This window comes from Argentina anserina, chromosome 5 (assembly GCF_933775445.1).
Source record: "Argentina anserina chromosome 5, drPotAnse1.1, whole genome shotgun sequence".
Classification (NCBI taxonomy): Eukaryota; Viridiplantae; Streptophyta; class Magnoliopsida; order Rosales; family Rosaceae; genus Argentina; species Argentina anserina.
The window spans coordinates 13077742-13102334 of NC_065876.1; the positions used below are offsets into that span (position 1 = coordinate 13077742).

General features: G+C 40.8%; 1 protein-coding gene across 2 annotated transcripts; it reads left to right on the forward strand.

The window, feature by feature from the left end:
- Positions 1-2933: 2933 nt before the first annotated feature.
- LOC126794358 (uncharacterized) lies at positions 2934-23358 on the forward strand. Of its 2 annotated transcripts, XM_050521055.1 has the most exons (4): positions 2934-3390; positions 3469-3641; positions 4534-4667; positions 23251-23358. In XM_050521055.1, the coding sequence occupies exons 1-3, from the start codon at positions 2986-2988 to the stop codon at positions 4658-4660; spliced, it is 705 nt and encodes a 234-aa protein (XP_050377012.1). In that variant the 5' UTR covers positions 2934-2985; the 3' UTR covers positions 4661-4667; positions 23251-23358. The 2 variants fall into 2 exon arrangements, with proteins under 2 accessions (XP_050377012.1, XP_050377011.1); XM_050521054.1 differs by lacking the exon at positions 23251-23358 and having other exon boundaries at positions 4534-5008.
- Positions 23359-24593: the final 1235 nt, after the last annotated feature.

Consider the following 24593-nt stretch of genomic DNA (forward strand, 5'->3'; position numbering starts at 1 on the left):
AAATTCCGTGTTACTAATTATATCAGTGAGAAGTACTACCGTATATAGTCGCGTGATCGTCTGGGAATATTGAAAATTTCTCCTCTGGGTGTAACATGAAAGCATAGTTGTATAGAATCGGGAATGAATGGAAGAGAGAAACAAAAAGTACACAAGGGGATGGTCGTCTGAGTCGAAAGAGAAGCAAGAACCACTCTCTCTCTCTCTCTCTCTCTCTCTCTCTCTCTCTCTCTGTAACAAACTAAGAGTCTAAAACAGCCGAGGATGGGAACATAGAAACTGTGCCAAACAAAGTGATTGGGGTCCTGTCATGGCCCCAAGGGTCTCATCAGCAATCAGTGGATGAGTAGTATTTGGTATGGCGATCATGATATTTGTTAGTAGATATATTTCCTACTTAAGAAACCTACATTTTGAATGTCATAGTCTTATAGAAGGCGAAAATGGCCCTCACACACATAAATTGATTTTTTTTTTAAACAAACAAATTCGATTCAGTTTAGATCAGTTCAGTCCAAACAATATATAAAAAATATTTCAAATGATATATGGACTTGATGGAACAAAACATATATGAAGTGGTTGAAAAGATTTGAGATAAAGAAGAAAAGTCTCATATCTGAAAATTGTGAGACATGAACTAAAAATACAAACATGTCTGTACGCAGATATTTTACAGATATAAGAAAAACTAAGCCATATATAGGAATAATAGGATAAGTCTAATTTTAACAAAATCAAATAATATCCAACATCCCAAGATAATGCAATCCCAATTGCAGCCCCAAACTGAGAGCAGCCTTATATATTCTAGCTAGTGACATTTTCACTTTTTCGTCATCAAGTTCTTGTACTCTTCTGTTGATCCAAGAATATGGTAATCATCATTTCAAATTTTTCCCTTTTCTTTTGAATGGGAAATAGAGACAATGCTAGCTGGATATAAGCCTCACTATCATGTCGACCAAATGGTCAAGCAATCCCTTATCCTCAAAAACCATATATAAAACCCACAATTTTGTTTGAAACCCTTTCTAAACTCACAGATTTGCAACAGACCACCTGAGCCATATTTTCCATAAAAACAATTTCAAAAGTTAGGACAATGCCGGTATAATTGGTGTTTTAACATAATTTCATACTATGTCTCTCCAATTGCGTCTCTGATCAGTTTAATAATCATTTTGAGCGTCAATTTTTTAGGCTGACATGAGGGAGCATGCTGGAGGTCTGAGATCTATAATTAGAAAATTGACAAAATAAGATATTACTTGTAATGTGAATGATCTCACCCAATTGTATGGAGATTAAACTTTTAATCTTTATATGTGATTAGATTAGAACAATATCAATATGATGATAATCCATGACCACACTAAACCAACAACAATATCTCACACGATATAGTTTGATGCTTTGACAATTAAATATATTATAACCTTAACATGCCAGCTCATTTTTGGCACAGTCGTAGACATGTCTTTACACTTTTACATGCTTGTCAGATTGTCAAAGTTTTCTGCATGTAAAAGTGCGAAAACAAGATTATCCTGTTTTTTATAAGTTAAACATTAACTTCTAAATCAATAAACCACGAATCGGTAAATACTATACACTGATACAAGTCATTTCTTTTTTAAAAACCCCCTTGTCAACAAGTTACACAAAAAAATTCCAAAAATGTACAAACAACAATTCTCCGAAAATTACCAAATCGGTAAACACTGCATCACTAGAAAGCCACTCCCCAAAATTTTACCAAAAATGAGAAATGGTTGAGTAGCGTTTGTAAGACCATCTTCAACCCATGGGCTATTGTGCCACAATTCTCACATTTCGTCTCTAACTGATAGGCTAGTGTGTTAGTGTGCCAGAAGTAGCCCAAAAGGAACATAAACTTTTTTTTTGCTACTTGTGGCACACTAGCACACATATCTTTTATTGTTGTTGTGGTAAATAATTTCATAAATACATAACAATATTGTTTAGTAAATATATATTTCATTATTTGAAAAAGAAAAATATTTTTTTGTTGTTAAAATAATATACTATAACATTAAACTTGAATTAAATTTGTATTTTCTATAGTGTAATAACTCATTAAATATACAATAACACTACCATATAATACTAATAAATTTAATGAAGGAACAAACAATAATCACTTATTAAAACTAATAATTTTAACTAAATTACAAATATAACAATCATTTAAAATAGAACAAATAGTTTCTGACTATGCAAAAATATAGGCAACGTGAGTCATTCATGTCATCCGATAATGCGTATTATCCGGAAATGCCGACTGATATACCAAATAATTATGATTATTAATATTTTGTAATTATTATTTATGTCACTTAAATTAATTAAATTTCATGTATTTTTATTTTTTATGAAATACAATTTAAAGTTTTAATATTTTTCATAATACATTTATTAAATTTATCATTTATAAAAAATAAAATTGTAATTAAATGATAATATAAAAATTAAAAGATATTAACATATTAAAGAAATATAAAAACGTTACATTGTAGCACATTTGGTCGAAAACAATTGATATCAGATCGATAAATAATAACGATTTAATGTGCAATAATAACGATTTAATAACTACAAATAATCATGTGAATTAGATATGACCTAATATCTACTTTTGGCACTGAAAATGAAATGACCTGAATATAATGTTATAATCCAATTGAGTCCGTACCACCGGAAGTCTTGTCGCGACCCCTTCACTTGGCGCCCCTTGATTCCTTACCTCATGACGCCCTTCCCGCCTTCTCCACCGGACTTGCCTCCTCACGTGCCACCCACTCACGTGCAACCTCCACCACGTGTCCCTATCTCGCTCAACGTCAACTCTAATCCAACCGCTCCCCTACTTCCCTATATATATCACACATCACACCCTCCTCCCACTTAAAAAAAGTAGAGAGAGGTCAAAAGCTCATCAACTCAACCCTAAAATTTCCAGTGATGAAATCATCTGCTCTGATCCGAACCAGTTCCATCGGCGCCACCGTTTCCGCCTCCCCCAGAGTCTCCCTCTCCGGCGTATTTTCCGGCGAGAAGACCGCCGCCTCCTCGTCTCCTCGGATCCGCCTCCAGTTCGACGCCAACAGCCACCGCGATAGGGACACCATCCGGCGAGCGCTCTCGGAGAGCAACATCCTACGATCGGACTCCGGCAAGCCGAGAAGGTTGCCGGGGAGCGGGATTCCGGAAGACGCGGTGGAATCTCCCGCCGGAGGTTACGTCAGCAAAACGGCGACGGTGGAGAGAGAAGAGCGGAGGAAGATGGGAGCGTATTATCAGGAGATGCTTAAGGCTAATCCCAGTGATCCTCTGCTGCTCAGAAACTACGGCCAGTTCCTCCACGAGGTATATTATTTACTCGAGTAGTTCGAATTTCGATACGAATGAGTATAGAGTTTTGAGATTGGAATTGAATTGTTGAAGGTGGAGAAGGATACGGTGCGAGCTGAAGAGTACTACTGCAGAGCGATATTGGTGTGTCCCGGAGACGGCGAGGTGCTGTCGCTGTACGGGAAGCTGATATGGGAGAGCCAGAGGGATAAGGATCGGGCTAATTCTTACTTTGACCGGGCGGTTTCGGCTGCACCTGACAATTGGTATGTGATTATTATGCCATCTCTGGTTTGTTACTGGATTCGAAGTTGATTAAGTACTAATCATCCTGACCACATTAGATACAATTGTATAGTGTCATCGGAGTTTATGACTTTGTGTTTGGTTTGCTTTCTTTAGATTTGTGGAGTCATAGTTTCTTTTTAGAAGATTGAAAGGAGTAGTTTGACTCCAGGAGAGGATAAGGATATTTTGTGATATTTCGAAGGGTTTTTTTAGGAATGAGATTGTAGTTGATTGTCCCGTAGCTAAGTTCACATTCGCCCGTCAGATTCAAGTACCTCACGTACTTGAGATTTTTCTCCATGTTAACATGGTACACACACTAGCCTGTTCTTTTGCCTGTTTTCCTATTTTCTTTTTTCCTTGTTTTTTTTTGTTAGAATTGCACCAGAGACTATCAGAGGTCTAAGTTTAGCTTGTTCTGGCAAAGAAGGTTTTTTTTTTTTTTTTCAAAAGAATTTAGATGCAGAACTATGTGATCCAATTAGAGATCTGGATTTAATTTTTTTGAAGCAAAGGAAGATGCAAAACTTTAGTCCTTGGGATTTGATCTAGTACAAGATACTCTCTGCAATTTTGTAAAGGTAGGTGATTTTGTTCTCCAAGTTTTGAAACAGCAAGAGGGGTTTGGGATCTTGTTGCTTGAAATTTAGGTGATCTGTAAAGCAAAAAGTGCCCAATGTTGCTCGCCTTGGAAGCTATATTATTTTTCTTGACTCTACTTTCCTTGTTCGGGTAGTCACATAATAAGAGTACAGACGAAGGCAAATCCTAATTTTGAATCATATTGGGAGTAGTAATAACTCAATCTACCTAGCCCTTTGAGTCTGGTTAACTGCTCAGTGTATTAATATGTTTGCTTTTCCCATGCAGCATGGTTTTGGGATCCTTTGCAAGCTTCATGTGGGAAGCAGAGGAAGAAGAAGAAGAGGATGAAGAATTCAACAGTAACACAACGGCTCAAGACTCATCAGCAGCTCAGCTTGTTTCAGCATGTTAGCAGGAACTTGATGTGATGTCTATATGTCACAGTTTCTTGCGCCAAGTAACATCAGGATGAGAAAAGGCTTTATAGCCTTATGTAACACTAACTAACGTGAAGAAGAAGAGGAAGAACGAGAACGAATAACAATTAGCTATGGTAATAGAGGATGTACGTAGGTACGGATTCACGCACCTAGCCGACTCATATCTCTAAGTTATAGCCAAGATTGTGAAAAGATCTTCGAGAGGATCAGAGTTGGAGAGTTCGTCGATCTGTCTCCATGTGTTTGTTGTATTTGTCTTCTGCTTTCTTTGTAAATCTCTCATGTCAATATATGCTAATCGAATGTATTCCTTTTCTGCCTATTTTGCGTATCATGATTGTGTAAACTTACATGGAAAATGCTAATCAAAGTTACTTCTATTGTGTGTGTTGATCAAATCTCGGAAGGATTTGTTTGTGCGATGTAGTTAATAGTACTGAAAAAATGACAAAGATGAAACTCATATTAGAGCATCTGTTTCACGTGTCTATAGGGCTGACTTGTTCGTGCTATGCATAGGATCTTCTGGGATACATTCAAAATAAATGTAGGAAATATTTTTATTATGTTATATATATATATATATATATATATATAGTCCTTATCCAGAGTGAAGTTCCAATTTTGACACACTTTTCAGTCAAATTTTTTCACCATAAGCGATTCAATATTTAGGTATGTTATTCAAGATCATCTCCACAAAGTTTCATCCAATTTGATAATGGTTTGAGCTTTCAAAATTGAGATTTACACGAACGATTCACGTTGAACAATTTTAATTCATTCATTCATTTAATCTAATTTTAATACCTTAGCGATGTCCGAATTAGATGAAATTTTGTAGAGATGATCTTGAATAGCATACCTAAATATTGAATCGCTTATGGTGAAAACATTTGACCGAAAAGTGTGCCAAAATTGGAACTTCACTCTGTAATTCCAGAGTGAATCTTCACTCTGGATAAAGACTGTATATATATATATATATATATATATATATATATCTGTGTGTGTGTGTGTGAGTGTGATTCACTTTATTTCTTGAATTTGGATTGAGCATGTTTACCAGGTACACAAGAATTTTTCACGATAAAAGCGATGGCGGATTGGCGGCAAAGGCGTGCGACTTTAGTGGTGTGGTTGCAAATCTCAGTAGTTGTTAGTGTCGATTGTGAAATGGTGATTTATGGCTAGTTTGGTATAGCTTTATTTTTAAAATAATAAAGTTTTATGTTGATTTTTATATTTTATAGTGTTTGGTAATTTTTAAAAATTTAGTTTTTTATTTATTTATAGGTCACTCACAACAGCTTTTAAAAACAGTCTAAATATTGCTTTTAGAAGCTACAAAGCTCAATAAATGTTAATATTTTTATCGTTGACCATTTCTACAACATTTGTGTCTAAAATTTACTAAAAAATTTATTTACCGACATGACTTGTAAATTACCAAACAAAGAATTGTTTTAATTCAAACCTGATTATTGATACAGTATAACAGAAACAAATTAAAAACTGTTTTAATTGCAGTATTACCAAACTAGCCCTTAGAATCTAAGCAGTGTTGTTGTGCCGATGTTAGACGAGCAACAACGTTGGTCTAGTGGTGTACAACATGCTTTTGGTGGGCATGAAGGGTTGTAATCCGGCCAACCAACTTCTATGCTTTGAGCGTGTAGAATGGGAATTAGAAAACAAACAAAAATGCAGACACGTGTACAAATAAAGTGTGATTTATTAAATATCAAGCGCGGGATTACAATCTTTGTGAACTCCTCTGATTCTATCTCCGTATGTGACTTGGCTCAAGGGTGACGTGCACTTGATCTTGAGAATTTGAGTTTGATTTGGATTTGGATTTGATGAAGAACGATCGATTTGGCAGCTAAATGATTCTTCGTGGACTTGAGTTTGGATTTGGATTTGATGAAGAACGATCGATTTGGCAGCTTAATGATTCTTCGTGGACTTGAGTTTGGATTTGGATTTGATGAAGAACGATCGATTTGGTTGCTTGATGATTCTTCGTGGACTTGAGTTCGGATTTGGACTTCATGAAGAATGATCGATTTGGCAGCTTGATGATTCTTCGTGGACTTGAGTTTGGATTTGGATTTGATGAAGAACGATCGATTTGGCAGCTTGATTATTCTTCGTGGACTTGAGAGACTTCGGGATTTGTCGAGAGTGATCTTACTCAAGTGATTTTCTCTCTTCTTCTCAAGTCCCCTCTCTTCGTGTTGAATGAGGTATTTATAGTGTCAAGGTTTCTATTTTTTAGAATATTTTAATGACACTAAAAAAATCAATTCTTTAATTGTATAATTAAATCAATATGTATTTTCCGATTAATTTAAAATTAGTTATTCTCATAATTAAATTAAACAGAAAATAATTGACTTAATTATAACCGTTAAAGAATTTATTAATTTAATCAAATGTCCGATTACCATTTCGAATTGTTAATGATATTCAATTTTTCGATTTACGTCTGAATTATGTAGCTTAAATTACGATCATTCATTTATGTGTGCTGACACGAGTTTTATTCGGATCCGCACCAACTTTGTTGACTTTTGGGCCACGTATGCAATTTTGTCGGGCTCTTGGTCGATTTAATCATTTAATGAAGATGATTTACTTCATTAAATTTCATGTGTCTACAAATGCCCCCACTTCAAGTCGTGCTGCAGACATGTAGTCGTCGCGTGCTGAAAGCGCAACTTGAAGTATGCACTTTGTTTTAGAGAATTTGTGGAGCTAGGTTCCGAGGCTCCGCAAATTCGCAGTAATTTTATCTACACTTTTACCATAAGATGTATTCCTTCATTGTGAGCGTCATCAAGAAATTCTCCAAGTCCAAGTCGTAAGGGTAAACTATTGGACATCAAATATTCATCCATTGCAGTTTTTTATTCCTTCTCAGTGGTGGCAATGATGAAGGCCAACCAATATGATTAGTATTTCTTTCTCATTGACAACACACCTCAAGTGGAGAACATTTTTTTAAATGATTCTTTATCAGTAGTGGGCAATCATGAAGGCCACTCAATATGATTAAAATACATGATTAGCATCTTTTCCTCTTTCAACAGCCTTGTCACAGTCTGTAATGCACTCATCGCACTTGCCTAGTTTACCAATAAGTAGGCCTCTTCAAATGTAGAGCCAGAACACTATCCACATCCAAATAAGGCCTAGAATCATCACTATCGGAAGGAGAAGCATCAAGGTGGGAGCCGTCGACGTAGCCACCGACCGAGGCAGTAGAACCGGACGGTAGCAGTGACGCTGCCAATCGAAGCCAACCGATGCAGTAGAACTGGACAGCAGCAGAGACGCCGCCAACCAGGAAGGACGCGCCTTTCTCCTAGCTCTTTCCCCTTTCTGCTTCCCCATTTTTTTCGAGAAAATCGAAACGACATAGTTTTGGAGGAGCGAGTTGCAGAACAGAGAGTGAGAGAGAAGAAGAAGAAGAAGAAGAAGAAGAAGAAGAAGAAGAAGAAGAAGAAGAAGAAGAAGAAGAAAGAGAGAAAGAGAGAAATGAAGAAGAAGATGATGTCGAAGGAGAGAGAAGAAGAAGATGAGAAGAACAAGAAGAGAAGAAGAAGATGATGATGCCGAAGAAGAAGATGAAGAAGATGCTGAGGGAGAGAGAGGGGAATATGTGATGGGTAAATGTGAGAGAGGGAACATGTGGTCGGCCACAAACTGAAGAGAAAAGAGGAGCAACACGTGGGAAGGAGAGAAAGAGAGAGTGTAAGTGCTTTTGTTTTTCTTGGTGGGCTCCACTCGGCTCCGCGGATCAATTTGGCTCAATTCGGCTCCGCGACTCCATTCGGCTCACTTCGGCTCCGCGGCTCCTTTTTTTTTGTTATGGTCTGATTTTGACTTTTGACTGTTTTTTTACAACAATTTTGAGAGTCGCGGTTGATCTAAGCCATTTGACTTTTTTCGAAACGCGTTGGTTTCTGGCGGATTTGAAGAACGTAAACGACCTAATCGCTTGACTGCTTTCATTTCATAGACTTGACAACAGTCAACAAAAGCGTGTTAGGCTTTACGTATCACATCCAGCATGACGACTTTCAGGAGTTTGAAGAACGTAAACGACCTAATCCCTTGACTGCTTTCATTTCATAGATTTGACAGTAATCAACAAAAGCGTGTTAGGCTTTACGCATCACAGTCACCATGACGGCTTTCAAGAGTTTGAAGAACGTAAACGACCTAATCGCTTGACTGCTTTTATTTCATGGACTTGACAGCAGTCAACAAAAGCATTTTAGGCTTTATGCATCACATTCAGCATAGCGGCTTTCAAGAGTTGATCTAGAACATAAGAAGTGCCAAATCCGAGAGATTTCAGAACTGACTACAACAAAGATTGAAGAGGCAAAGAAGTTACGAGCCAGTTTTGAAGAACGTCGGAACAGCTTCAAGTCAAAGAAGAAGTGTCAAATCCGAGACATTCCAGAACTGACTGCAACAGAGATTGAAGAGGCAAAGAAGTTACGAGCCAGTTTTGAAGAACGTCAAAGCAACTTCAAGGGTTTGAGCTGGATATGACAGCTGACTTTAATGATCAGAATTTTTTTTTTAATCAAACCCTTATAATTTTTTTGATGTGACTGAACTTATGATTGTTATTCTCAAGATGCCTACGTATCCTTCTAAAGAATGAATCAAATTATATCGCGTAGTTCAAGGGGTTTTTTTGTTTTTTTGTGCCTTGTGCAGTTTATGCTCATGCAGACGTGGAGCGTTTTTTTTCCTTGTCTTATGCAGTTTAGGCTCGTGCAGACTTGGAGCATTTTTTTTTGTCTTATGCAATTTAGGCTTGTGCAGACTTGGAGCATATTTTGACATTTTCAAGCATTTTTCAAGAACTTTCCGTTAATGGGACCGATCCTCAGACCGTCTTCCGCCACAATTTTGTAAGCTCCATTGGTGTATACTTCTCTGACGACGTAAGGACCATCCCACTTTGACTTGAATTTGGAGCCAGATTTGTGCGTCACAATGATGGGTCTTCGAACAGTAAGAACTAAATCATCAACTTGAAATGACCGTGGTCGAATACCTTTGTTGAAGGCGTGTGACATCCGAGCTTGGTAGCATTTCATGTGTTGTTGTGCATCAAGCCTCTTCTCGTCCAAAGCTTCTAACTCTTGAAGGTGCAACTTGACATTTTCCTCAGTTGTGAGCCCTTCATGCAAAGCGATTTTCAATGACGGGATTTCTTTCTCTAATGGTAACACGGCTTCGACACCATAGATAAGAGAATAAAGTGTAGCATTTGTGGCTGTTCGATACGTCGTTCTATAAGCCCAAAGAGCTTCGCCCAATTTGTCATGTCAATCCCTCTGCTTCTTGCTGACAGTTTTCTTCAGAATGTTACAAAGCGTTTTATTGAATGCTTCTGCCAAACCATTTGCCGGGGCGTTGTACATCGAAGAGAAGTGAAGCTTGAAGTGGAATTTCTTGCTCAACTTTTCTATTGCGGTATTCGAGAAATACTCGGCGTTGTCTGTGATGATGCACCGTGGTATACCATAGCGTTGTATAATGATTCCCGTAATGAAGTCCACAACATTTTCTTTCTTTATTTCTTTTAGCGGTATCGCCTCCGCCCACTTTGAGAAGGAATCCGTGGCTGCCAGAATGTACATATGACCAGCCGATGATTTCGGAGTGATGGGTCTGATTACATCCATTCCCCAGACATCGAACGGGTGCGAAGCAATTATCGGATGCAACGGCTCAAGTGGCTGATGAATGAAGTTGGCATGAAACTGATAAGCTTGACATTTCTGTGCATATTCCATACAATCCTTCACCATGGTGGGCCAATAATACCATAGTCGTCTTACTTGAAAATGTAACTTTGGTCCTGACTGATGTGCTCCACATACTCCAGAATGAACTTCTTCCATGGCTTTGACCGCTTCATCTTTTCCCAAGCATCGAAGGAGTACTCCATCAAATGATCTCCGATATAAAGTTTCTTTGTAGTAGAGGAAGCGCGGTGCTTGCCGCTTGATGCTCCACCTTTGCTTCGAATCTTCGGGAAGCTTGTTGTGCTCAAGGTAGTCGATAAAAGGATGCCTCCAATCTTCAACATCAATGGTGTGAACTGACACTACATGAGAACTAGCACACTGGAGTGAAGGTTTTGTTGTCACGACCCACCTTTGGCAAATTGGGATGTCCAAAATTTCATCTCCAGACAATGGCAAGGTCGCCGCCAAGTTTACCAATGCGTCTGCCATTTGATTTTCTTTCCCCGACACATGTATGAGTGTAACATTATCAAAACCCTTCAAGAGTTGTGTGGCGAGTAGGAAATAAGGTACCAAATCTTCATTCTTGACCTCGTAATTAGTGAGCAGTTGATTAATCACCAACTTCGAGTCCCCATACACTTCGAGACTTTGGATTTCAATTTCTAACGTTGTTTGCAATCCCATGATCAATGCCTGGTACTCTTTTGGAAATCATCTTTTGGACATGCCTCATTTAAGTCACGAAAATCTACACAAACGCGGATTTGTCCGTTTGTCTTCTTGACTGGAACAATGTTTGCGATCCACTTGGGATATTGAACCTCTCTAATGAAGCCTGCGGCAATCAACTTATCAACTTCTGCTTCAATTTGAGGAATAAGTTCTGTTCGAAAGCGTCTTTGTGTTTGCTTGGTTAGCCGAGCCTCCGATTTGATAGCAAGCCGATGAACTGCTACCTTTGGATCCAGGCCAGGCATTTCTTTGTACGTCCAAGCAAATACATCTTTATACTCGAGCAACAGATCGAGATATTCTTTTTCTTCTTCGGAACTTAAAGACACACTCACAAAAATAGGGCTTGGGTGTTCCTCTGTTCCCAATTTAATCTCCTTAAGTTCGTCCATAGTGGCTGCCCCCCATCTTCAAGTTCTGGAGGAGCTTCGTCTACTTCAATTTCAAAATCTTCATGATCGTCTTCCTCTATGGCATTTGCTTCTGCCACCATGACATGATAAGAGGTTTGGACAATGTCATCCTCACCGCCATTATCGAGGTTGCTATCTCCTTTTTGGCCAGTGAATATGATGGTATGTTGCTTCACTTTGAGTTGATCCGTGGAATCCACTTCCAACACACAATGCCTCTTCATGCGTGACGGGATAAGACTTCGGATTTCTTTGCTCTCCGTTCGACTACAAGTCGTTTTCCTCTTGCATATCTGTCGTTCCTTAGGTGCTTGGATCCATTCCAATGCGGGCTTTCGTGGAATGAAGTTTGACTTTTTCTTATCTTTGTCTAAACTTGACATCCTTTTGAATGCGGAAGCCCGAGTGGTTGTACTACCGATGCGATTGAAGATTGAACCTCTAATTGCTGTCATGTTCACACGGTTAAAAATCGACACCCTTGTGATTGATCCTTCAATACGTTCAGATGTTGCTATTCGGGAACCTGGACGAATGCGATCGAACGACGAAATGCGAGGGGTTGACTGAACCTCTTGACTCTTCTCTTCAACTACCTCGACACTGATATGTTTCACATTGGCTCGCTCCACCCTCCTCCTTCCTGAAATTCTGATTTGCTTGCTTGAAGTGAAACCGAGACCAGCTTTAGAACAATCATTTGTTGCCCCTTGCTCTTTTAACTTCTTTTGTGACTCATCGAGCTCATGCGCCATCTTTGCTACAGCATGGTCGTCCTTGTTTCTTGATGAACCAAAGTCGTATCCGGCATTTTCTAACAGCTTGTACGCGTTAGGATCGAACCCTTCACTTGTTCTTTTCTTGGGCAGGAATCCATGTTCCGTCTTACCTTGAATTGGTTTGACAAACCCCTTTAATAGCTGCTTTGTGGGATTTCGGTTACACACGTTTATTAATGGCAATGTGGACTCCTCCTTCAACAATTTCACATCATCCTCTTCTAATTTTCGTGGGCACTCTTGTGACTTTGTCCTCACAAATGGAGATTCCTCCTCCCTTCGTCTAGACTTCGGAACATAGCGAAGGACCGGAAAGGCATGGCTGGCTTTTCTTTCTGCAGACGATGTTGCCACTTCAGATGAGACTTTTTGCGACACTTCACCATGAAGCTCAATGTCTTTTGATTTTTGGCATCATTCTCCCTACCTTTAGCGGCTTTTCTCGTGGAGGGTACTCCGACCGGAAGGACTTCTTTCATTGACTCCTCATATGTGTAGAATTTAGAATCCGCAAAGTATGATTCGGCGTCTGTGAAAGGTTTGGTATCTCCTACCACGATCACACCTCTGTGATAGAACTTGAAGCATTGGTGTAAATTGGATGGCATGATGCCATTTTCATTTACCCATAGTCATCCCAACAACAAGTTGTACGAGGTCTTCGCATTGATGACATGAAAAAGGTGTTTGATTTTAGCCCTCTGATGTCCATGTCTAGTCTGATCATCCATATCGCTCTTTATCCTCCTTGGTTGAAACCTTGGATCATGAGACGACTCCTTGATAACTCATCAACGTTTATGCCGAGTTGAGACATGGTTGACTTGGGCATGATATTTACTGCTGACCCTCCGTCTATGAGCATGCGATTCAACTTCCTCTCTCGTATGTACCCTGTCACAAAAAAAGGCCGATTATGTGGCTTAGAGCCCAATTGGAGGTCATCATCTGTGAAGTGAATGGTATCATAATATGCATCACACGCGTCACATTCCTTCATTCTTGTGGAGTGTTTTCCTACGTCGATAAGCAACTCCACAAGTGCGCTTCTCGTTGATTTTGGTAATTGCATCAAGTCAAAGAGGCTAAGTTGGAAAGGTAGACTCTCCAATTGTTTCAACACCTCATTTTTCTTTAACACTTGACTTGCACCTATTTTTCTTGCTTCAGGCTTTTCATCTTCTTTGGAGCTGACTTCACAACTTGTAGCCATTGAAGTGACCTTCGGTTGTTTTGTAGGGAAGTGCTTTATTGACAAGTTCTGGCGAAGAGGCTTCCACAAATATGGAACGACTTTCGTCTCTTCCTCATCCATTCTCCTCCCGTCGTGGAGGTGATTTCTTATGACTTGGTCGGGCAACCAGTGAATTTGACATCATACCTTTGCGAGTTCTTGTTCGGGTGACCAATATCCATCCTTCATCATCAGCATTAGAGGCAACTTGGAGGATAGGTGTGGAAGCATGAGATTCTTTAACTTCTTTGGTCTTCTTATGTTCACGTGCCTCCTTTGCGAAATTGGACGGTGCTTTTATTGGGTGAAAATGGAATGGAACTGGTACGAACGACCCGAATGTTACAGTAGTGCAATTGACTTCAGCAACATCGTCGACATCCAGCTCAATCTTCCCTTGCTTGGCGAGGTTCATTATCAAATCTTTGAGAACAAAGCACTTCTCTATAGAGTGACTAACGAGGCGATGATATTTGTAATACTTCGGATCGTTGACACGATGCATTTCTTCTGGACGCTTGCACTCCGGAAGATCTATTATCTTGTTTTCGAGCAGATCCTCTAACATACCCACCACATCAGAGTTTGGGAACGGGTACGTCTTTCGCTCCATATCCTTCAACGTGCGTTTACTCCTTTCATAGGTTCGAGGAGGTTCCACCTTATTGAACTCTTTCTTATCCCGCGTAGAGATTTTAACCGATGCAGTATTGATGACCATTGATTCTTTGGAAGGCTTCTTCACAACTTTGTCAAATCTGCTTCCGAAGACTTTGTCTTTTCGTTGGTCAACCAGGGACTCATTCTTTCCCTTATGACTTGCCAAGCTTAGCTCCATGTCATGGGCTCGAGTAGCCAACTCTTCGAAAGAACGAGGCTTGATTCCTTGCAAGATGTATAACAAATCAAAGTGCATGTCTTGGATGCACATTTCAATGGTTGACACCTATGACAGTCGGTTCTTGCAATCAAGGCTAAGTGAGCGCCATCTATTGATATATCTGATCGCGGGTTCATCCTTCGGTTACTTCGTGTTCGTTAGCTCCATCATGCTCACCGTCCGCCTTGTACTATAGAATCGATTAAGGAACTCGCGCTCCATTTGGTCCCAACTGTCAACATACTCAAGCTCTAAGTCTGTATACCACTCGAATGCATTTCCCTTTAACGAGCGAACAAACTGCTTGACAAGGTGATCGCCTTTTGTCCCGGTGTTACTGCAAGTCTCCACAAAGTGGGAGACGTGTTGCTTTGGGTTCCTTTTACTTTCAAATTGTTGGAAATTTGGTAGTTGATACCCCAACGGCATCCTTAAGTTGTCGATCCTCTTAGTGTAAGGTTTAGAGTAAGTGAGGGAGTCACGAGAAGGACCTCCATATTGAGCCCGAATTGAGTTGGTGATGATGTCCTGCAATTTTTGAAGTGATAAGGAACCAAGCGAGTCGCCATCGTTCTTGGACGTTTCTCCCTTTTCATTTACTTTGCTCCTGCCAGGCGACCCTTTGGTGGAGTTCTCATCATTGTGATCTTCCAACTTGCTATAGAGCTCAGCGATTTGCATATCCTTTTCTTCAACCATTCGGGTGAGCTTTTCAACCATCTCCAACAGATTGGAAACTTGCTCCTCGATTGTGGATGCCCCGGTCACCAAGACCTGCACATTGTCAGAAGAGGATTCATGTGCCATAGAATGACAGTTATCGCCTTCTTCTTTGGGACTTCCATGGTATGATGTCGTGCTAGATTCGTCATCAGAGAAAACGTCTTCCAGGATAGGGTCATCACCATGAACGGGTGAAGAGATTGCTCATTTGGCTCTTTCTCCTTTGACACTTGCTTCTTCCCACTTTGAGAAGCATGCTTTATTTCTCTCAAGCTCTCCAAGGTGATGACTGGTTAACGAGGCTTACTAGCAAGTGCCATAAATGTCGTGGGTTGAGCTCTAACCACACTCCGGGTGACAAGGGCAATCGGTTCACTCTTTGATTTGGAGGATGTTTGTTTGGACTTCTTGACCGGCTCGGCCTCTCCGCTTAACCTCGCGGTTGTGGACTTGGATTTCTTCAATTGAACGGCTTGGTTGTTCTTGGAAGCCATCGCACAAACGAAAGATTTCTTCAAAGAAGGAGATGAGAGGCCAAAAATGTCCCACTGGGCGTGCCAATTTGTAGAACGAGAATCTGAAAACAAATAAGAATGCAAACACGTGTACAAATAAAGTGTGATTTATTAAATATCAAGCGCGGGATTACAATCTTTGTGAACTCCTCTGATTCTATCTCCGTATGTGACTTGGCTCAAGGGTGATGTGCACTTGATCTTGAGAATTTGAGTTTGATTTGGATTTGTATTTGATGAAGAAATCCTGAACTTTCAAGATCATTCTTCATCAAATCTTTCGGATTTTGAGATCGTCGTCAGAGTTCTCGGTGTTCGGGTGTTTGTCAGCGGCTCCCTTCTCCATGCTCCAGATTTCCCAAATCTGGGTTTGGCCTTGGTGGATCTACTAATCATTTCACTTTGGTTTGATCATGTTTCCTTGAGTTTTGATGGATTTACAGGGCTGTGTGTGTTTTCATTTTGATTTGTTGAATAAAGTCGCAATTCGACTTGACAGTGGCCAACTCCCGCCCATTGTGGGTCCTCTTGACCTTAGTGGGTTTTAGCTCATATGCTTTTGTTGTTAGAAGTGTAGGGCGTTCTGGTTGCTTTCGTGACTGGGTAACAACCACGCACTCTCTCCCGCCAGTGGTTGTAGCTTTTGCCACCTTATGTGGTTCATCCTTGTGCCTCCATTGACTGAGCTAGTCTCGGGCTTAGATCGTTAGAGGATCCGGTAAAAAGCTGTAATAACCCGATTTTTTTTATTCATTTCTTGTAAATTCATGAAGATTAATGAAATAATATTTTGGTTATATTTGTATTCTACGTCTTGTAAATAGCCTTCATTCGAAGTAAAAATCGGTTCAAGAACCATTAAGTCGTTTTACAATTTAATTCATTCAACTCAAAAATCGACTTTTAATCCGTCACTTGTTTTAGAAAACTTCATTCATGAAAGTTGTATAGCTCGTCAAAATGAGTTTGTATACATTCACACGTAATTTTCAGAAGTCGGAGGAGCGAGAATTTAATTACGGAAGTTTGTTGTTCAGAGGGGTAAAATGGGGAGAGGATTTGAAAATATCTTTTCACACTTATCTTCTCCCTCTCCCTCCACCGAACTCACATAGTCCCTCTACTTCTTCTCCATCAGCTATTTGCTTCAAACTCCAACCGACCCCCCCCCCCCCCCCCCCCCCCGCGTTCTTCATTTCCAGAAAAATCTCTCCACCTCCAATCTCATCTTTCAGCCAACAAACTTGACCATTGTGTACCTTGAACTGTGTTGATCTCCACCTTCCTTTTAGTTGAAGAAGCAAGCAGCTCCAACACTTGAGGTAGGAGCTGCTACACAAGCAGTTCCGGCAGTGAATGACACAGGGACTGCAAGTTGTTGTGCCATCGACAGAGCTAGGCTATGAGTCTTTCCTACCAGTCATTTTAGCTACACAAGTTACAGTGAGAAGCTCAATGGCTTTGTTGTGCCATAACTACAGTTTCAGCAAGTGAGGTTACATAAGCTTTTCCGGCAGTCCCCTTGCATTTTCTGACAATTCTAGCTGGTAAGCATACCCTCCTTTCTCTCAAATTTGTATTTGAAAGTTAAGGACAGTGGGTTGTTTATTGAAGCTAGTTGGTGAGTGTAAGTTGTGGTTTTGGGTGTGTGTTTTTGAGACCGGTAGCAAGGCTGTTGTGTTGTGGTAGAAGAAAGTTGCGTTAGTTGTTCTTTTGGTGTTTTAAAGAGTGGTTGTGTCCCAGGGGATGTTTTTATGGAGTTAATTTTGTTGGAATCTAGGCTTAAAGTTTTAAGTTAGGACTGTTTTGGGTGATTGGTGTAGTGGTTTAGTGGGTTAAGATCTTGTTGTTGTTTTGGGACAGTTGAGAGAAATAGAGAGACCGAGAGAGTAGTGTTAGGGAAGTAAGGGAGTAGTATGAGTTGTTAAGGGTGTTGGAAGTGGTGTAGAGAAAGAGTGAAAGCATCAAACGTTTGGTTTGGGTGGCCTTAGTAGTTTTGAGGTTTTGTTGAGTTGTTTAGCGTTTGGAACTCAATTGTTACTAAGTGAGATTTGTGTCACTTAGGTACTTGGAGTTTATCGAAGCGAATAAGTAAACTCTTTTGGAGCTGCAAGTTGAAAAGCGGGAGCGAAAATGTGAGTAAACCACACGTTTGGTCTAGTTACCCTTGGTGGTAACTACACGTGTGAACTTACTTTTTGTATATTTTTACCTATTGTGAGATTGAAATCTAAATGTGAATATATTTGGTGATTCATATACGTATATGGTAACAGGATATGCATATATTTTATGACTAAGTGTGTAAAGCTAGTATGTTTGTGAAATATATTGTGTATTTTTAGTTGGTTTATATTAAATTCTGGAGGATGGGACTGAGAGGGAAGAAAATGTACCTTCCGGCATCTATGGTGATTATTTGTGTGTCGTTGACCGGAAGTGAATAAAATGTATCTTTTGATATTATTGATGTTATTGTTGCGGTGTTGTGGAGTAGGTTGGGTGAGTTGTCAAAATTGTTGTTGCCAAAAAGGTGACAATGTGTTATTTTGATTGTTATGCCAAAGTGGCGATAGGCAGTGTCGGAACCATACCTTGGACGGGTTGGGAATATTAATCTAGAGCTATAGTTTGTGCCTGTTATGCATGGGAGCAAAGTGTTGACCGACTCATGAATGACTTTATTGTTGTGGTGCGTCCTAGCGTTATTATGGTGTGAGCATGAGTGGTGTGTTAATGTTGTGGTGATGACAGACTCAGTGTGTTAGTGATAATGATGTGGTTATTATTATGCGAATGTGGTGATTATGATATTATCTGAGAATTTGTCATATATGCATGTGTTAACGTAGTGATTACCAGATGGGTGGCTGATCACACGGTTAGCTATTAGTGAGTGTTAGTTTGACACAAGAAGTATAGTGGTTCACCTCCCTCTCTTGGGGTAGGGTACGTCCACTTGAATCCACTAGTATAAGCAAATAGCCTTGAGTTATACAAGTAGTGATCCCCCTCTAAGTGGGATGAGGGGTCCCTTTTATAGGTGAGGGAACCCCTCTCATTTACATATTCTTCAATGTGGGACAAGTGCCCCTCTAGGCTTACTATGGAGTCATCTTGATGAGGTCGGAAATGTGACTTCCCGGTGGTGTCTTGGTGAGTTCCGACTATCATTGAAAAGCTTGTATGACGAGGTACGCTATGAATATCATGGTTGAGCCACATAGTAACTTGTAGATCCGCCTAGAGAGTGATGCTTATGCTCGGTAGCATGCCATACTAGCTCTGTGCTAGTATGGGTGCCAACATGTCCCCCCGCAGTCCCTAAGTAAGAGGAACTTCTTACTTGGGGAGTTTATCAATCAACATGTCACCGAGCATAAGTGTCCGGGCGGTGGCATACCCCTACCAGTCCCCGAACTCCTTAAGCAAGAAGGGACTCTCAAACCTGCAAAATAAAGATAAAAGCATATGTGCACGAAGTATGTCTGTTGTCATGGATAGCATAACAATGTACGGGCGCGATGTGTGTTTGACACATGATGATTCGTGTGTATGTATGGTCCCGAATATGATATAGTACGCGAGTGTGCGTAAGTCCCCGAAACCCCTAGTCAGCAAGGCGGTTTCGAGTGATATGGCCTATGTGTGTGGTGTGCTTAGGCGAAGTAGTCTTGCGTGATGGCGCTTTAGACTAATATGGCCGCTACGGGTGAGTGTGGCTTTTATATGCCAATATGGCATTTGAAGGCTAGTGAGACCTCTATAGGATGGTGCGTCCTATCTTGCAGTGTGCGTAAGACGGCGTTGAGCCACTACGGGCGTAATATGTCCATCTTAGCGCAGAGTTTTGCGCGTAGGACGTCTGAGCGCTAACATAGAGCGTTGTGCATCCATCTTAGCGTAGTGACCTACGTGTAGGACGTCTTTTGGACGTTGAATTAGAGCGTGGTGTGTCAATCATAGCGTAATAGGCTACGCATATGACGTCTTTTTGGCGTTGAATTAGAGTGTGGTGCGTCAATCATAGCGTAATAGGCTACGCGTATGACGTCTTTTTGGCTTTGACATTCGAGCGTATAGCTATTATCGTAGCGTAGTGAGCTTTACGCGTAGGATGTCGATCCCTCTTGGGTGTAGTGCGTCCTCTGAGCGCAGTGTGCTTTGCGCGTAGAACGGCTTGAGCCCTCTTGGGCGTAGTGCGCATATTTACGCGGCTTGAGCCCCCTTAGGCGTAGTGCATCCATCGTAGCGTAGATAGGCGTTACGCGTAAGATGTCTTGAGCCCTCTTGGGCGTAGTGCGTCCTCTGAGCGCAGTGTGCTTTACGCGTAGAACGGCTTGAGCCCTCTTGGGCGTAGTGCGCATATTTACGCGGCTTGAGCCCTCTTGGGCGTAGTGCATCCATCGTAGCGTAGATAGGCGTTACGCGTAGGACGTCTTGAGCCCTCTTGGGCGTAGTGCGCGTATTTACGCGGCTTGAGCCCTCTTGGGCATAGTGCATCCATCATAGCGTAGATAAGCGTTATGCGTAGGACGTCTTGAGCCCTCTTGGACGTAGTGCGAGTATTTACGCGACTTGAGCCCTCTTGGGCGTAGTGCATCCGTCATAGCGTAGATAAGCGTTACGCGTAGGACGTCTAGAGCCCTCTTGGGCGTAGTGCGCGTATTTACGCGGCTTGAGCCCTCTTGGGCGTAGTGTATCCATCATAGCGTAGATAAGCGTTACGCGTAGGACGTTTTGAGCCCTCTTGGGCATAGTCTCTCACTTTTTGGTGAGGAAAGAATTTCTGATTCTGTGACGTCTGAGTGTTGTGTGATGAAACAGTCTGCATAAAGAATTTAATTGTTCTCCTGAACAATGGTTAGAAAAATTCCTAGTTTCATTAGCACAATCAAGTTGGACATTCAAATGTGTGCGTCACACATTCTCTAAGCATATAAGATATGGCTAAGTGCCATTGCTAGCTAACTCTACAAAGTGTTGTAGGCAATGCGTGAAAACCATGCGGGCATGCATATCAAGTGCGGTATGTTGTAGGCATGCTTTATAGCTAATAAAATCATGCTAAGACATGGTAATAATCAACTCTACAGTAGGAGTAGGGAGGCATAGCATTTTACTTATCTTTTGCCGATGTGGAGTGGAGTTGCGCTTTATACAAGTACCAAAATCATGTTGGAGGTGTCCAAGCATGACGCTCTTTTGCGCGGGGAATGATTGCAAGTAGCCGCTTTGGATTTGAGTGAGGAGATGTCCGGTTTGAAGAGATTTTCCTTTCAATTCTCTGTGTTATGGTAGTGGTTTGTTGCGGGTTGGTTGGCTTTGCCAGCAAGTCCCGTTGTGCCAATGATTTCTTTTCTCTGGCGACTACGGAAAGCTGCGAAGTCAACCGTGGAGCAGGACTATGAAAGCCGACTTTGGAGTAAGACCGTGGAGGTCGACTTTGGAGTTCCACCGTGGAACTATGGGAGCATCAGTCATGGGACTACGGGAGCAGCCGTGCACCGTGCTAGCAGTCGCGTACTACGCTAGCAGTCATGTACTATGCTAGCAGTCGTGGGACTACGGGACTAGCCGTGCACCATGCTAGCAGTCACGTACTACGCTAGCAGTCATGTACTATGCTAGCATTCGTGGGACTACGATAGAAATCTTGCACCGTGCTAGCAGTCACGTGCTACTCTAGCATGAGCGTGGAAGAACGTCCACCGTGCTAGCAGGTGCGTGGAAGAACGTGACCGTGGAAGGCATGGACCACGGGAGGGTCAAATTTTTTTTTTTTTTATTTGACTGCGCTGTAGTGAGCTCATGCACTGTGGGGTGTGGGGGACCGTGGGAGGTCTGTTGGTAGGGAGCGACGAAGCTAATTGTCAGCTTCCCACAGACGGCGCAAACGTTAACGTTGTGATTACCATATGGGTGGCTGATCACACGGTTAGGTATTAGTGAGTGTTAGTTTGACACAAGAAGTATAGTGGTTCACTTCCCTCTCTTGGGGTAGGCTACGTCCACTTGAATCCACTAGTATAAGCAAATAGCCTTGAGTTATACAAGTAGTGATCCCCCTCTAAGTGGGATGAGGGGTCCCTTTTATACGATATTTCACCCCTCTCATTTACATATTCTTCAATGTGGGACAAGTGCCCCTCTAGGCTTACTATGGAGTCATCTTGATGAGGTCGGAAAGGTGACTTCCCGGTGGTGTCTTGGTGAGTTCCGACTATCATTGGAAAGCTTGTATGACGAGGTACGCTATGAATATCATGGTTGAGCCACATAGTAACTTGTAGATCCGCCTAGAGAGTGATGCTTATGCGAGCTAGTAGGGGTGCCAACAGCATGTTTGTTGAGTATTTCTTTTCATTTACTCATACCATCTATGAAGCTGACCGGGTTGTGTTTACAATCCTGGTGTACCAATCAATGGTGCAGGGGGTAGTGCTGCAGGTACTTCGTAGTAGCTGTGACAGGAGGGGTGCACTACATGACAGCTGAGAGTTGTTTTTGATTCACTTTCCCTTTTTAGTTTTTGTGAAGTTTTTGTGAAAGATGTCAAACTGTACATCTTTACATCGTGTAATCATGTTATGTATTACAATTTGTAAACCGAGTGTTGTTAAACTTGGTTGAGATATTCAGTTACTGTAATGTAATTTCATTTATTGAAGTTATTTTAGAGTGTTAGCATCCTTAAATTCAAAATTTTATTATTATGAATTTATGGGTGTTACAAAAGCTTCGCTAAAAATCGCGTGCTCATGTTCATGCTGCAGTGCTAATTTTAGTCATGTTCTTTTCTTATCGTGTTTGTGGCATTATCTAGTGTTTTCCTTTCGTGTTCATGTTGTTTTCAGTTGCTTCATTGTGTATCTGGTGGACTGATCCTTGTTTGGATTACTGTCCCGAAATCGTTGTAGTTCTTCTTAAGTGAAGGAATGAATCTTTGATAAATAAAAAATAAAATAAAAACTAAATTCTTGCTTGCCTATGTACCGACAGGGTATGTAACGACATTATATATTACGGCTTGCAAACGATATAATTTGGTGCACAGTCCGGAATTGGAAAATAGTGATGGGATTATTTGATAATTTTAGAAGAAACATATGATTCTTCTCCAAACAATATGTGCACAAGTTTTATTCTCAACTTTTTTTTTTGGCATGAAGAAGCTTCTATTAGAAACACAAAAACAAGAAACCAACAACACCAGCAAACCCTCCCCAACAAACACAAGTTTTATGCTCAACTTTGAACCCTGACTCACTTCTCATGCAATAGTCTCAAACTCAAATTTATCAATCTTATTCCTTCTGAGAAAAAAAAAATCATCACCCTTAGTTGAGTCTGGTTAACTGCTCAGTGTATTAATGAAGAATAACACAACGGCACAAGACTCATCAGCAGCTTGTTCCAGCTTGTTAGCAGGAACTTGATGTAACACAACGGCTCAAGACTCATCAGCAGCTCAGCTTGTTCCAGCATGTTAGCGGGAATTTGATGTCTATATGTCACAGTTTCTTGCGCCAAATAACATCAGGATGACAAAAGGCTTTATAGCCTTATGTAACATTAACTAACGTGAAGAAGAAGAAGAAGAAGAATGAATAAAAATTAGCCATGGGCCTATGGTAATATATAGAGATTAGAGGATGTCGGTATGTATTCACGCACCTAGCCGACTCATATCTCTAAGTCATAGCCAAGCATAGTGAAAGATTCTACTCTACGAGAGGATGAGAAGTTGACGAGTTCGTCGATCTTTCTCTATGTTTATTGAATTTTTTTTTCTGCTTTCTTTGTAAATTGTCATGTCAATATACGCTAATCTAATGTTTTCCTTTTCTGCTTATTTCGTGTATCATGAGTGTGTAAACTTACATGGAAAATGCTAGCCAAAGTTACTTCTGTTGTGTTTCTTGATCAAATCTCGGAAGGATTTCTTTGTGAGATGTAATTAATAGTACTGAAAAAATGACAAAGGTGTAACTCGTTACTCATGCATTTGTAATGACCCGATTTTTCGGGATCGATTTAATTGAATTGATACAATTTTTATAAACTTGTACGATTAATAAACCGCAATGTTTTGCCTCGCGATGTTGTAAATCGAAAACGGAACCGATATCGGAAATGTTAATTAGAAAAATGTTACGTTTCCGAGACGCGAGAATCGACTTTTACTCCGTCGCTCGTTTGTGAACACTTCCTTCACGAAAGTTGTAGAGCTCGATTTCCCGCGCCGCCGTGAGTCCTCGCGCTCCAACCCGAGGCCTGCGATTCCTCCGCCGCTGTCAAGCTCCTCTTCCGACGACTCTCCGGTAGTTGCACGGCTTGAATTAGGTAAGGGTTAGTCGATTTGATTGGTTGTGATGATTTGTGGTTGTTTTTGGTGGCGATTTGGTGGAGGAGGAGGAGGAGAGAACACCGCCGCCTTAGGCGGCACGTGAGGGGGCGTGAAGGGAGCTTGAGGTAGTGGGAAGGGTGGAGGAGGGGAAACGATTGGTTTGGGGACGGCGGTGGCGAGCTACGCGCCGATTTTAAGAGAGGCGCGTGAACAATGATTTCAAACAGTAAATTTTATAAAATTTATTTTTACGTACGGTGAATGTAAAAAGTAATTTACGTACAGTAAATGTGAATTTATTTTACGTACGATAAATGTAAATGTAAATTACGTACAGTAATTATAAAAGTAATTTCTAAATGGTAAATCAATAGTTATTATTTACTGAGTAAGTATAAGCGATTGAATAGTACATGGATGTACAGAAATACGTAAATAATATATACTCGTATAGAAATGTAAATAGTATGTACTCATATAGGAATACGTAATT

Coding starts and splice junctions, on each gene's coding strand:
- LOC126794358 (XM_050521055.1), top strand. CDS start 2,986: ATGAAATCATCTGCTCTGATCCGAACCAGTTCCATCGGCGCCACCGTT. Junction 3,391..3,468: donor ACGGCCAGTTCCTCCACGAG/GTATATTATTTA, acceptor GAATTGTTGAAG/GTGGAGAAGGATACGGTGCG. Junction 3,642..4,533: donor TCGGCTGCACCTGACAATTG/GTATGTGATTAT, acceptor TTTCCCATGCAG/CATGGTTTTGGGATCCTTTG.